Genomic DNA, 13,624 nt, shown 5'->3' with positions numbered 1-13,624 from the left:
CAATCTACATTTAATCAGCTTTTGCTTCCCTAGATGTGGCAGATACTGCTTTGAAACCAGCTCCAAGTCACTGCCTCCAACTCTGAACAAGCAGTTGCCAATTAGGGATTAGTGCGTTTGATTTCAAATTCTGTTTTTATAACATTTTATATACACACATACAGGAGTTTTAAAGCAGTTTGGCATCAAACACCCCAACTGCTAAACATCACTACTTTTCCACTTTAATCCTTTATATCACAGATACTCTTATCCAGTTGGGTGCACAGGGAGAGTAATCGGAGTGCAAGGTAAGAAGCAGACATATGATGCTATTACTGACAGCTGATTTCCCAGCTACGACAGTGGTTTTAACTTTGTACTAACTTTCATACTTTTACTTAGTGCTAACTTTAAAAGTGTTCAATACACGTACCTCCCTACCCCACCCACACAAAAGCAGTACAACAAACAGAAATGGATAGTCCATTGCATACATTTACATTGTACAAAATAAAGTTATTTTGAGACATAAAAGGGCAAAAGCATCCAAAATCTGAAACTGTTTATTATCAAAGTACAAATCAAAGAAAACACTTCTCTCCCTCTCTGTTCAACTTCATTCAGACTGTATCTTAAATGTTAGGAATGATACTGAGCAACCATAGGAGGCACCCAAATGAATGTTTTGTTTTAAACTCTAGAGGAGATCCCAAATGTCTAAGAGATAGACGCTTTATGTTTAAGAGAGAGCCCTGAAAATGAGGGATAACAATGGAAAAGGTGGTAGCTGAAATATTAACCTATATTCTCAAATACAAGAAAGCCAAAACTGGCTACTTACGGTCTAGTGGAGGTCTCACATTATAGAAGTTGATGTTCTTGGCTAGAGCCCAATTCTCTGAGAGGATGAAGATCTGAAGAGAAGCTAATGCCAACATGTGATAGAATAGTAGCATGCTGACGATTACTGAACAGGGAAATTTAAAATACTTGTGCCTAGAAGAGAAGAAACATACAATTATGACAGAGGAACCATAAAGAACTGAGAATGTGAAGCACTGGAGTCCTATATTTGAAACCTTGACAGTTCAGTGCTTGGATCCAGACTGCTAGTGCAGGTAAGCATACATTCCTAACCATTATGAGCAATTCAAAGCTGAGCAGCTGCTGCCTTCTACTGGTTAGCATTTTGTACAGGACAGCTACATTTCTACAATCAGTACGGTAGTAATTTTGTTATGCTATGTTATTCAGCTACACGATGAGTTCCCCCAGGCAATCAGTTTTAGAAACGGCTTATAAGGGTATGTCTACACTGTGAAACAAAACCTGAGGCACTGAGTCTCAAACCCCACGTCAGCTGACTTGGGCTCATGGGCGCTCAGGCTGCAAGTCTAAAAATAGCAGTGAAGACATTCAGACTTGGGCTGAACCCAGGCCCAAGGGTATGTCTACAAGGGGATAAAAGCCCCACAACATGGCTGCACCTGGCCCAGGTCAGCTGATTCAGTCTCACAAGGCTTAAAAACTGCTGTGTAGATATTCAGCAATTTTTCAGCCCCAGAGCCCAAGCCCCACGAGCCTGAGTCAGCTGGCCCAGGCCAGCCGTGGGTTTTTTATTCCAGTGTAGACAGAGCCTGACACCCTCCCTCTCATGGGAACTCAGAGCCCAGGCTCCAGCCTGAGCCTGAACATCGACACTGCTATTTCATAATCCCACAGCCCGAGCCCAAGTCTGCTGACCTGGGCCAGTCATGGCTGTGCCACAGGGTCTTTTATTGCAGTGAAGAACTACCCCCCTAGTTCATGGAAAAATACTTTCATATCTTGCTTATAACATGAGTTTGACTAAATTAAAATATCTGTAGACCAGGCAAGACGCAATCTCAGATATCATTCTTTACATCAGCAACGTAAAATCTCAGCTCAGAGGCCCAGATCCCAGCTGGCCTAAATTGGTGTAGAACTACTGACATCTATGGAGCTATGCCAATATACAGCAATGCAGGATCTGGTCTAAAGTGTTGGTCCTTGTTTTTTCATAAGCATACTTTTGACTGGCATGGTATTTAACTGCATAGGTTTTTACAATCTGATTTATCTTTAAAAAATGTATTTTTCAAAGAAAAGCCAAAGCAAGCTGTCATCATAACCACAAATTAGAGGGCGAACCAATAGCAGCATTCTTTCATTCCTTTACCCTGGTGCACTTAAACTTGGCCTCTTGCAGTACAGGGTCCAATCATCATATCAGCCCCACCTTTTTTGTACACATTCAGCTTGTGTTCATACTTTTCAAGCAACTGCATGTACAGGTGATAGGTCTTCAGTGTGAAACTCTATTTGTCTCCTCGGCTTGTGCATGTAAATTCTAGAGTTGGTCGAAATAATTTCACAACTCAATGTTTTTCTTTGAAAAACAGGGACACATTTTTTGCAGACATTTTCACAAACAACTCATGCTACTTGTCTTTTTTTAGCCAGTTCTAGTAAATTCTATCCCCTGCATTCACAGGTGTTAAGTCCTCTCCCCTGTGTGAGCTAGTGCAGGGGAAATACCTGTGCAAGCATTTACATGTGCATTATGGAGCAAACCCTGTGCCCCTCTGCATGGATGTTGAGGACCCCAGATTCAGTGGGATGGTGACATTCTGGATGGAGAAGGGTGGGGTTGGGATTGGGATGGACGCTGGGCAGCCCTTAGGGGCCCACTGCAAACAAATGTCTAGCAGACCTTTGAAGACAGAGCAGGGATGAGAAAGGAGAGCTGATTCCTGAATCCTCCAGTCAACCCAAGTCCATGGGGTGGGGAGAGTCAAAGTGCCATCAAGTCAACTCCAGGCCAGACACTACATGCAGTGCACATGTGGCACACTGAGGGGAAAGGGAGAGGGGCCTGAGACTTTCTTCCCATTCCTGTGCGTCAGGGAAGAACTACTTCAAACAGACTCTTGGCCTGCAACCAACAAGTGGCAGAAGGTTTTGTTTTGTGCACTAGGCCTTACTAACTTTTGTGAACATATATATTTTTTTAATGTGTGTTTATTTTTAGGATATTTTAACAGATATTTGAGAAACTGTTTTTGCACCACACTTACAGTGTATCCCCAGGGCTGTTTCCTGCGGATGCCCCAGGTCTTCCTTGTACTGGAGCCCAAATTGTTCACAAACAGATCAAGAAAAGCATCTGAAAGAACCAAACAGTGGCTTTGTGATCATTATTCGGTACACAGGGAAAGAGTCAGCTCAGATATAATATGCCTTTAATATTATTGATAATAAAAGAAAAGAACATAGGGTATGTATCTAGGCTGATAATATATATACCGTAACAGATTTGAACTCTATTGCCCTACTATTCACTAGTGAGTGCCATGCTAATCACAGTTGCCAACTTTCACACGGTAAATAAACACCCCGACTTTCACAATAAGCCAAAAATCAAGCTAATCCCATTTCAAAACAAGGCCCAAACAAGCCAATTCCTAAGAACCCCAACATTTAACCGATGGGATAAGTGTTTGTGCCATGAGTGATACTTTCCTGCTGGCAAGGCATAAATCAACATAACATTGCATCACAATGTTGTAAGTTGATGTCATGATGCAGTGATGTTTCATGGGAGCTGAAGTCTATTTAAGGACCCTTTAATATTTTACAAGATAGATTTGCAGAGAATGGGATTATCCCATAGAAATCAGAACCAACAATGGAAAAAAAACAGGATGGTGACCCCAGAACAACATGTCATCTGTCTTATTTTGTCCTCATTTGATCCTTCCTAGAACTAATTGTTTGAACCAACATTTGTTGAGAGAGCAACAGTCCCCCAAAAGTTCTGAGTGTTCTGCATTATTTGCTTTTATTTTAAATCAAAGCCTGAAGAAGGTCCCATGGCAGAAACACCACTTATGTTCTTTTCCTACCCTGTACATTATAAATCACGTGGCTCATTCCTCTGTGTCAGTTCTTGCTACTAGATTAACATATTATCCGTCTCAAGAGAGGGAAGTTTTTCAGTTCCTTTCCTCTGAGAGAGCCATTGAGAAAAGTGACTAGTTCCTTCTTTGCTTCACTGACAAAGCTAAAAAAGTCCTCACTCTTTCTGCTCCAGTTTCAATGCATCACACAAGAGAAGAAATCAAACGCTGCCATGCAGTCATTCATTAATAGAGCCATACCACCACTCCTGGATAAATGAAAAAGTGCAGGTGTATTAAAGGTCCTCAAAGTAAATTCCCATTTAAATAAATTTCCTATAAAGATGCACTTCCCCTAAAAACAGCCACATTAGAAAAAGGTTTTCTGTTTAAATGATCAAATTAAATGGTCAAGATACATTGGGGCTAAAACTTGGTTCTCTCCCCTAGCTCTCAAATGATAGCACCAGTGTGTACATTTAGAACACCTAGGAGGGGAGATTAATTAATCCTAATTATGATCCATTTAAATAGCCAGCTCTTTTCCATTATGCCTATTTTTACAAATACAGAGGGCAGTCCCCACTCACACAACATACCATATGGGTCACTCTGGTTGCACAAAGGGAACTAAGCTGCCCTAAAAGGGCAGGATGGGATTCTGCAGCAGTAGAGGTCGTTCAGATACAGCACCCCCTTCGCCCTCCCTCCTGCACATACCCTAGTATAACAGAGACACATAAGGGGTAAGGACATGAATGGCCACTGGTGCACCCCTAAAATTATGTCTGACCTCAGGCTGCTCTAACTAGTGCCAGGGCAAACTGGCTCCCAACAGGCCCCAGGACAGGGGTGACAGAAAGTTGCCTTTATGCCTCCACCTCAATCCCTGCACCCCTTAGACAGGCAGCATGATGTGTTTAATCTCAGAACAATTTTGAATGTTTGCATCAAACCCATAAGGGCTAAACACTTAATTCGGCCCTGAATCCCTGCATGATGCTTTGAACATTTTGGTGGGACTGCACCAACTCAGTTGCTTTTTTTTTTTTGTTCTGAATGCAAACAATTATTCTTCCATTCTTTCATTAAATAGCTCATGCTATGCTCTTCACTTAGTTGGTTTTACCTAATCAGGAGAATTTTAATCAATCTTGACTCTAAATGTACTTCTGACAGCTGGGCTAGCAAGCCTATTGTTTTATGCTTGCTCTGTGAAGGTTGAGTACTGAACCATTTCAATGCACAGCAGCAGTGAGGTTTATCTTCCTCATATACATTTCCTTTAGTTTGTATTGGCAATTTGCCTTCATATAAAGAAAGATCTATAAAACCAGTGAACTTTATCAAATACATCTGATAGCACACAGAAGCACAATTACACCTGTGCCAACTTTCTACAAGTTCAAGATTCCCCCACCCTATCCCAGTTCCCATGGCTCAAATCACATAGCCTGTGGCAAATGGCAAATTTTAGGGAATATAAATACAGAAAGGCGGGTTCTCATCCGTGCACAGGCAAGGACTTTTTCCCCACGACACTCCAGACACAGGGCCTCAGGATCGCCCTCCTTCACCCAAATCTCTTCTCCTCTTTCCCCAGGACTCCCATTCTCCCCTTCCCCCCCCCCTTCCCCTAGGACTCACTCTCTGCAATGAACTTTCTCGAGAAGCACTGCTCATGAGCCAGCACCCCCTGCTGGGACTCAGGAATCTAGCTCCACATACAGTACCAGGAATCCAGCAGGCAGGCAGGGCCCCTCCCCACGACACCCTTCACGGGCCAAGGTGGACAGGCATGTAGGAAGCAGAGTGGCTCAAAAATAGATTTGGGAGGTGAGGGCTGACCCTGCTCTAGCCCTGGCCACCTGCTGCCTATGACAAAGGGTGATAGACATATGTGGGCACTGGAATACTGGCAATCCAATGCACACACTATGGCCCCACTCCTGCAAATACCTATGGATGTGAGTAATATTAGAAATGGGAATATTCCCACTAAAGCATTTGCCGGATTGAGGGCTACATTTGTATAAAAACATACCCGCATGAAACCTCCAGGAATATGTCCAACCAAAACTGGCAACCCTACCCATGAGAAAAAGTGATATCCATTTAACATGATGATTTATCATTTACCTTTCACTGCCTAACCTGCTCTCTGCCTATTGATCTGTGTCCATGAAAATTATTCTTAAATTGCAAAACTCGGATCACCTTTGAATCGCCTTTTCCCTTCTTCCTTCCTTCCCTCCCTCTTTTAAAAGCAGAACCCTGTCACGAGAACATTTCCTCCTCCGCTCTCCAAATACTGAATTTCATCAAAGAATTACACCTGCCCAAGGGCAGGGATAGGCAGCCAATTCAATCCTGGACCTATAATAGCTATTATGTAGAACAATGTAATGACTTTAAAATCTGTATCTCCCAACACTAGAGAACTGCAAATGGGAGCTTACACTAGTCAGGAAGAGGAGTTTACTTATCTGTGTTCCACTGAGGGTTTCCACATGTGCGCCATGCATCCAGAGCCAGAGAATTTGAAAGTAGTAGTGTCTGTTGATCTGCACATACACCCTTGTTTTGCCTCATGGTTTTGACGGTAGTGATAAAAGGAGAGGCAGACCAGGGTGCACCTCCAGTTCCTTTTCCACTGCAAATTGAACAGATCTGCAGCAAAGGGGAAGGAGGGCGGGAAGTGGAATACAAATAGGGACCCCGCATCTCGAAGAACCTCCAGTTACAGGTAAGTAACCTCCTCTTCTTCTTTGAGTGATGGTCCCTATTGTATTCCACTGTGAGTGATTAACAAGCAGTACCTAATTTGGAGGAGGGTACGAGGAAGAGGATGGAATGGTGGATTGGAGAACAGCCATGCCAAATGAGGCATCCGTCACAGAGTCTTGCACCAAGATATAATGCTTAGCGAAGGTAAGTACCAAACTCCACATGATTGCCCTACATATATCTGGAAGCAGTATATTTTGCAGAGTGGCTGTAGTCGATGCTTGTGCTCTCGTCTAATGGGCTCTCACCCCAAGGAGTGGAGGAAGTCCCAACAACTTATAGCAAAGTGTAATGCATCACAAAATCCACTTATAAATCCTCTGTGTGGAGATTGCCTACCCCTTAATCCTTTCAACTATAGCAACAAACAGTTTAGGGGATTTCCTGATCAATCTTGTTCTCCGCAGGTAAAAGGCCAAGGCCCTGCGGAGTGAAGGCACCACTTCTCCATTGAGACATGAGGCTTCAGAAAGAAAGCAAGTGTATGGGCTGGTGGAGATGAAACCAGGATACAACCTTTGGTAGAAACTTGGGGTGCAGATGCAGGGAGACTTTGTCCTTATGGAATATGGTGAGAGGAGGAGTCTGCCATCTTGGCCCCCAGTTACCCTTCTCATGGAAATAATAGCTACTAGGAAGGCAACTTTCGTGGAAAGGTGGGACAGGGAGCAGGAAGCCAGTGGCTCAAAAGATGATTTCATTAACATAGAGAAAACGAGATTGAGGTGCCACTCAAGAGCAATAGGTTAGAAGGGTGGGAAGGTTCTGAGGAGACCATTCCAAAATCTGACAGTCAATGGATGCGTAAATATGGAGTGGCCTTCCATTGGGAGGATGGGGGGATGGAAGGCACTGATAGCCATTGTATGGACCTTGATGGAGTTCAGAGCAAGTCCCAACGTCTTCAAGGCAAGGATGTCTTGTACTCCAATGAACATACCCATTCTAGCAAAAATGCCCATCCAAAAACCAAGCTCTCAGGTGAAGTGTGTATAGATTGGGATGCCTGATCCTGCTGCCATGTTGCATGAGGAGTTCCAGAAAAGCTGGCAGGGGACACAGGGGACTAGCCAACATGCAAAGAAGCTGAGGAAACCAGAATTGGAATGGCCAGAAAAGGGCAACCAGAATGACCATGGCCTTCTCCTGCCTGATCTTGTAGAGGTCTCATTGCAGGAGCGGGAGATGGGGAAAGGTGTAATTGATCTGGTCCAATCAGTGGAGGACGAAGGCATCGCCTTGGGAATGGACACTGATACCCCTTCCCATGGAGCAGTAGATGGTGCACTTGCTGTTGGCATGGGAGGCAAAGAGTCCCTCATTGGCTGAAAATATCATTGACTACAGTGTCATGAAGTTCCCATTTGTGGTCGGCCATAAACTTTCTGCTGAGAAAGCCTGCAGTCACATTCTGAGTCCCTGGAAGATAGGCTGCTGACAACAGGATCTTGTGGGCAATGCACCAATCCTATAGATAAACCGCTTCTGCACAGAGTGCAGTTGACCTCATGCCCCCTTGTTTGTTGATGTAATAAATGGTGGTGGTGCTGTCAGACATGATGAGAACATGATGGGAGCAAATGGATGGGAAGAATGCTTGATATGCTCTCCATGTCACCCAAAGCTCCAGAATGTTGATGTGCATTCTGGATTCCCAAGGGGTCCAAGTCCCTGGCGTCATGTGCTCACCCATATGGTACCCCATCCAGCAAGTGATGCATCCATTATGATCATTGTGTCTAGGGAGGATAAGAGGAAAGGCATCCAAGCCCAGATCTGCCTCAGGTCAGTCCACCACTAGATGGAGGAGTGCATTTTGGAGGGGACTGTCAACAGAATGTCCATAGTATGTCGCATGGGAGAATAGACTCTCTGGAGCCACAGCTGAAGACAGCGAAGGGGAAGGTGAGCGAAAACAGTGATGTATATGCAGGCTGCCATGTGGTCGAGGAGGAATAGGCAAATCCTGATCGGAACAGAAGGACCGTGGACCACTTGTGTGACGAGTTCCTGCAGTACCTGGAACCTATCCCTTGGTAGGTAGGCTTGTGCTGAGACCACATCAATGAAGGTCCCTATGAAATCCAGGGACTGTGTGGTAACCAAAGTTGATTTTTTGACATTTACACTTACCCCTAGGTAGGAAAGGATTCTGAGTAACATGGAGGTCAAGGCTCGAGCCTCCTTTCTTGAGGACCCCATGACACCAGAGGTGGTCTGCTATGACAGAGAAAACCTTGGTGAAGACCACGGAGCAGCGGTGAGTCCAAATAGTAGAACCCTGTATTGCAAGTGCTGAGGGCCTACAAGAACCTTCTGTGGATTGAATGGATGTCTGTGTGAAAATAAGTACCCTGCATATCGAGAGCTATAAACCACATGCCTCTTTCTAGCAACAGTAAGCTGCTAAGGTGACCATACGAAACTTGGGTTTGCAGATGAAACAACGGAGGCGGCAGAAGTCCAAGATTGGTCTCCACCCGCCTTTCTTCTTGGGTAACAGAAAATAAGTGGAATAGAACCACACATTCTGATAGAACACTTTCCTTTGAACTATCACTCCCCTTTGAGGTAGGGAGTCTACCTCTAGAGCAAGGATACTGTCATGAGAGTGGTCCCTGAGGAGGGATTGGGGTAGGGGTTGTCGATGAGGTAGCATTGTGAATGAGTTTGTATAGCGATGTCCAATGACATCCAGGACCCACTTGTCCAGTGTTATCACACTCCAAGCTGATAAAAAGAATGCTAGATGACCCCCGAAGGGTCAGGTGCATGGCAGGAGGCAAGGTGGTTGGCAGCTCTCTAGGTGCATTCAGAATATCGCTTCTGAGAGGACTGAACATGTGGTGCTGAAGACTGTGAAGGTGGTCCTGGAAGACGGGATTGCAGGGACTTTTGTCGTTTGTGAGGTGGGTTGTAGGGTCATAGGTGGAAGAACTGGGGAGTCCTGAACCGTTGTGCAAGTGGCGGATGGTAGAATTTTCACTTGGGTGCACATGTATGGATACCCAGCGATCGTAGTTTGGCTCTGGAATCTTTGAGAGAGTGGAGGGAATCGTTGATCTTCTCATTAAAGAGGTTAGACTCATAGAAATGGAGGTCTTCTATGGTATTTTGTACCTCTCTGATGAATGTAGCCAGATGAATGCTGCCATGATTCCCTCCACATGACAATAACCATAGCCACAGTGTGAAAAGAGGTATTCGCGGTGTCCACAGCAGACTGAAGCACCATTCTAACTATCAGTTTGCCCTCTTCCAGGACAGCCAGAAAACAGGCTCAATCCTGCTGGGATTTGTCAGTAAAGTCCTCCGGTTTACTGTAGTTGAGAAAGTCATATTTGGCCAATAAGGCCTGATAGATAGAGATCTGAAATTGGAGGCTAGCCAACAAGAAGACCTTGTGACCCAGATGGTCTAGTCACTTACCCTCCCCGTCTGCCAGGGTGGATCATGGATGCTGTTGACTGGCCTGCTCCGTTGCCACTTGGATCATGAGAGAATTGGGCGGGGGGTGAGAGAACAGAAACTCAGACCCCTTAGCTGGTACATAGTGCTGTTTTTCTGCCTCTTGGAGATAGGTGCGCAGGTGACTGAGCTATGCCAAACAGTTCAAGCTGGCTGAAGAATGGAATCATTGATTGGTAGAGCAACCTGGGTCAGTACCAAGGCACGAAAGATGTCCAGCTGATGCTGTTTGTTCTGTACTTCCTCCAGTGGAATATGAAGGTCAGCAGCCACCCTGTGTAGGAAGTCCTGGAACTGGTGAAAATCATCTGGAGGCAAGGAGGGGAAGAAGAGGTCACACAGTCACACAGCAGTCACTCTTATCTCCTAAAAACTAGTACTTTACACGAAACTGACTTAACACAGCAGGTCACAGCACCACTGGAGAGGTTGGGAAATGTTCCTGTTCCATCTGTACCGAACTGAATGGCTTCTCCAAAACCAGTTCCAAAAGCCTACCCGAGAGTTGCTGAAGCAGGGATGGGGTGGACCCTCTCTTGCTGAACAGGAAGGCTCCAAAGGAAAATACTGAGACCAGGACTCCCAATACAGCCAACAGAATGGATCCAGAGGATGCTGCGGATGGCCTCATGGGGTAAGATATCAGTAGCTTCTCTGGAAAGGAGGGTACTGCCCATGAAGCTGTTGATCCCTTAGGGTATTCATAGTGGATGCGCAACCCCTGCGCTTCATCCAAATCCTCTGATGACAAAAACTCAGATGCCAGTTCCAATGGCAGTACCTGTGGAGCTGTGTACCCCATAGGGGAATGGGTGGAAGCAGGACGCAGTAAGATCATACCTCCCTAGGTGCAGACAGTAAACGAAGGCATGGAGATGACGGTTCCCCAAGGGCGAAGGGTTCATGTGGCTCCAGCGCAGTCTCCAACTTCCCCGGTGTCAGCGGCACACACTTTGTAGCCAGAACCAGAGCCGAAGTGGAGGACTGTCTCAAAATGATTACTTAAGGGGGGGGGCAACGTGGAAGGCATGTGTGGCTCAGTACTAGCAGATCTGCCGGTCTGCATGATTTCTTGTCCTGCTTGTGAGCCTTGGAACATGCCACTTCTCTGTGGCTGGAACTCATAGAAGGCACATCACCCTTCTCAGGCCTGGAGGAAGACTTACTGCCAGGCTTATGCACTTGCTTCCTTGCCTCCCGACTAGGCGACAGCACAGGGTCTGTAACACTGGTACCACTGGAATCAGACTCAATCTCTGCCAGAACTGGACTTGATCTCTGTGGTCAGAGACACGCTCCTGGGTTTCTCAGGCCGACACACTGGAGGGGTTCCCCAGCCTGGATCCTACTATGGCCTCATGGTGACCTCCATGAGGTGCTTCTTGAGGTAGAAAGCCCAACCTTCTCGGGTACAACTTGAGAAGGGCAGGCAGCTACTGCACCTGGATGAAATGTGGGCTTCTCCCAAAGCAATAGAGACAGCGTTGGTGCTCGTCACTTACTGAGAAAGAACACGGGCAGAAGGCGCAGATCTTGAATCTGGGTGTCTTTGGCATAATTCATATCCAGGCATGGGTTCTGGATCAGGGGTTGGGGAAGCCCCACTGGTAAACGGATTCCCCAAAGACTCTTATCTCCTAAAAAATACTACTTTACACAAAACTGACTTAATACAGCAAAAACTAGAAGAAAAATAATTTTATACAATTCTAATACTACCTGGGGATTTTTTAAATGCATCAGAGACAAGAGGACAGTAATAGCTCCAGCTCGGACCATGCAGCCATGAGAAGGAACTGGAGGCCCTGCCCTTTATCACTTCGGTTGAAACCATGAGGCAAAGCAAGGACACATGCATGGAGCAACGGACACTACTACTTTCAAATCCTCTGGCTCCAGACGCATGGTGTGCATGTGTATACCCTCAGTGGAATACAATAGGGACCATCCCTTGAAGAAGAATGACATGTTTCCCATGTAGCAGTAAGCTTTTACTTTCCTTGTGGAAAATCAGAAGGAAAGGATTTATCCACCCTTGCTTCAAATTGAAACACACACACACACCCCTTTCCTGCTACCTCTGAAAATATCTGAATGCATCTGCATTTCTCATTTCTTTTCCACATAGCCAAAATTTCTACATTTATGAGCTTAAGCTTCTTTCAATATCTCATTTAACTATTTTAACATGAGGGTACTGTATAAAATTGTAAAATATTTTATATTAAAGCTGACTTAGCACTTTAAATGGTCAATGACTGAGTATTATTTCTTTGCTAAAAGCACTCATAAATTAGATTGTTAGTTTTACTATTTTACACTTTTATGGAACTTATCATTCAAGTCCCTCGAAGCACTAAATCATCATTAACTAACTGAGTCTTAATACCCCTGTGAAGTAGGTAAAAATTACTATACTTCTTTTACAGTTGAATAAACTGAGGCACAGACAGGTTAAGTGATTTAAATAAGGATCATATAAAGCATCATCAAACAAGCTGGGAATACAACCCAGGATTCCTGACTTGCAGTCTCTTGCTCCAGATATGGCTCCCTTCTTATACATTATAATGTTCTACATTATTACGTACATAGTTTATATTTCTCTTTATTCTCTCTCTTTATTCTCATTTGTTTCTCTCAAACAGTTGCTCTGTCATTAGGTAAAATTATTATTCTTTTTGTGACAATTGGTACCATAAACAACTTTGTTCCAATGGGCTGAGATTAAATCATTCCTACCCTGTGTAATTCATGAATTGATGCAGTGTTAAACTGTATGTTCCACAAATGGCAAACCAGACTTGTCCAGTATATCTTCTGGGTGGGGGGGGGAAGGAAAAGGGAGGACAGACAGACAGTGGTCCAAAAAACAATAGACCAGATCTTAAATCAGCCTGGCTCTACTGATGTCAATGGTTTCATGCTGATTTATACCACATGAGGATCTGGCTCATCATGTGTAAAACTGAATAGAAAATGGAAGTGCCAACTTTTTGCTGTTTTTTAAAAATAGCATAAAATTCCAGTTGCTTCATTTTTGATGCTTTTTATGTTTCAGGAGGAATTCTGTTCCTGATACAAAGTGGGCTCCAATAACATACATCTGGATGCAATGCAAAGATTATGCACCTACAATCTATCTTGTAAAGAAAGTCATTCTAGGTAATAAAAACTGAGAACTTGCACAAGGTATTTTTGTTTATTATGAGTTAAAATGCTATCTTAAGCTTTTATCAAAAGGATTATAGCAACAAATAATCTTCAGTCACAGCAATGCAAAATAAATCTCTTTTGTACAACTGTATAACCAGCGAAAAATAAATTTTAAACTAAAGAAGCATAACTGTGATTAAGCTGGTTAGTAGATATGGCCTGACAGCTTTGTCTCATTCATAAACAATATTTCTCACAAGCTTCACTCTCAATTACATTTCTTAACCAAGATTTCAATAATTTGTCACCTT

The 13,624-nt window shown here is 44.2% G+C and overlaps 1 protein-coding gene across 5 annotated transcripts in view; it reads right to left on the bottom strand.

Annotated features, from left to right (window-relative positions):
• Window positions 1-13,624, bottom strand: part of LYPD6B (LY6/PLAUR domain containing 6B) — a 130,360-nt gene that overhangs the window by 24,537 nt on the left and 92,199 nt on the right. For all 5 annotated transcript variants that reach the window (XR_012154247.1, XR_012154246.1, XM_073305438.1 and 2 more), the window contains exons 2-3: window positions 3,081-3,169; window positions 824-978 (exon numbers count right to left, since the gene is read on the bottom strand). Coding sequence is in view for 3 of the 5 variants with exons in the window: in XM_073305438.1 (XP_073161539.1) it covers window positions 824-938 (115 nt within the window). In the remaining 2 variants the exon portion in view is untranslated. The remainder of the gene's footprint in view (window positions 1-823; window positions 979-3,080; window positions 3,170-13,624) is intronic.

Source organism: Lepidochelys kempii, chromosome 11, assembly GCF_965140265.1.
Source record: "Lepidochelys kempii isolate rLepKem1 chromosome 11, rLepKem1.hap2, whole genome shotgun sequence".
Taxonomy (NCBI): domain Eukaryota; kingdom Metazoa; phylum Chordata; order Testudines; family Cheloniidae; genus Lepidochelys; species Lepidochelys kempii.
This window is presented reverse-complemented; position numbering and strand designations above follow the sequence as displayed.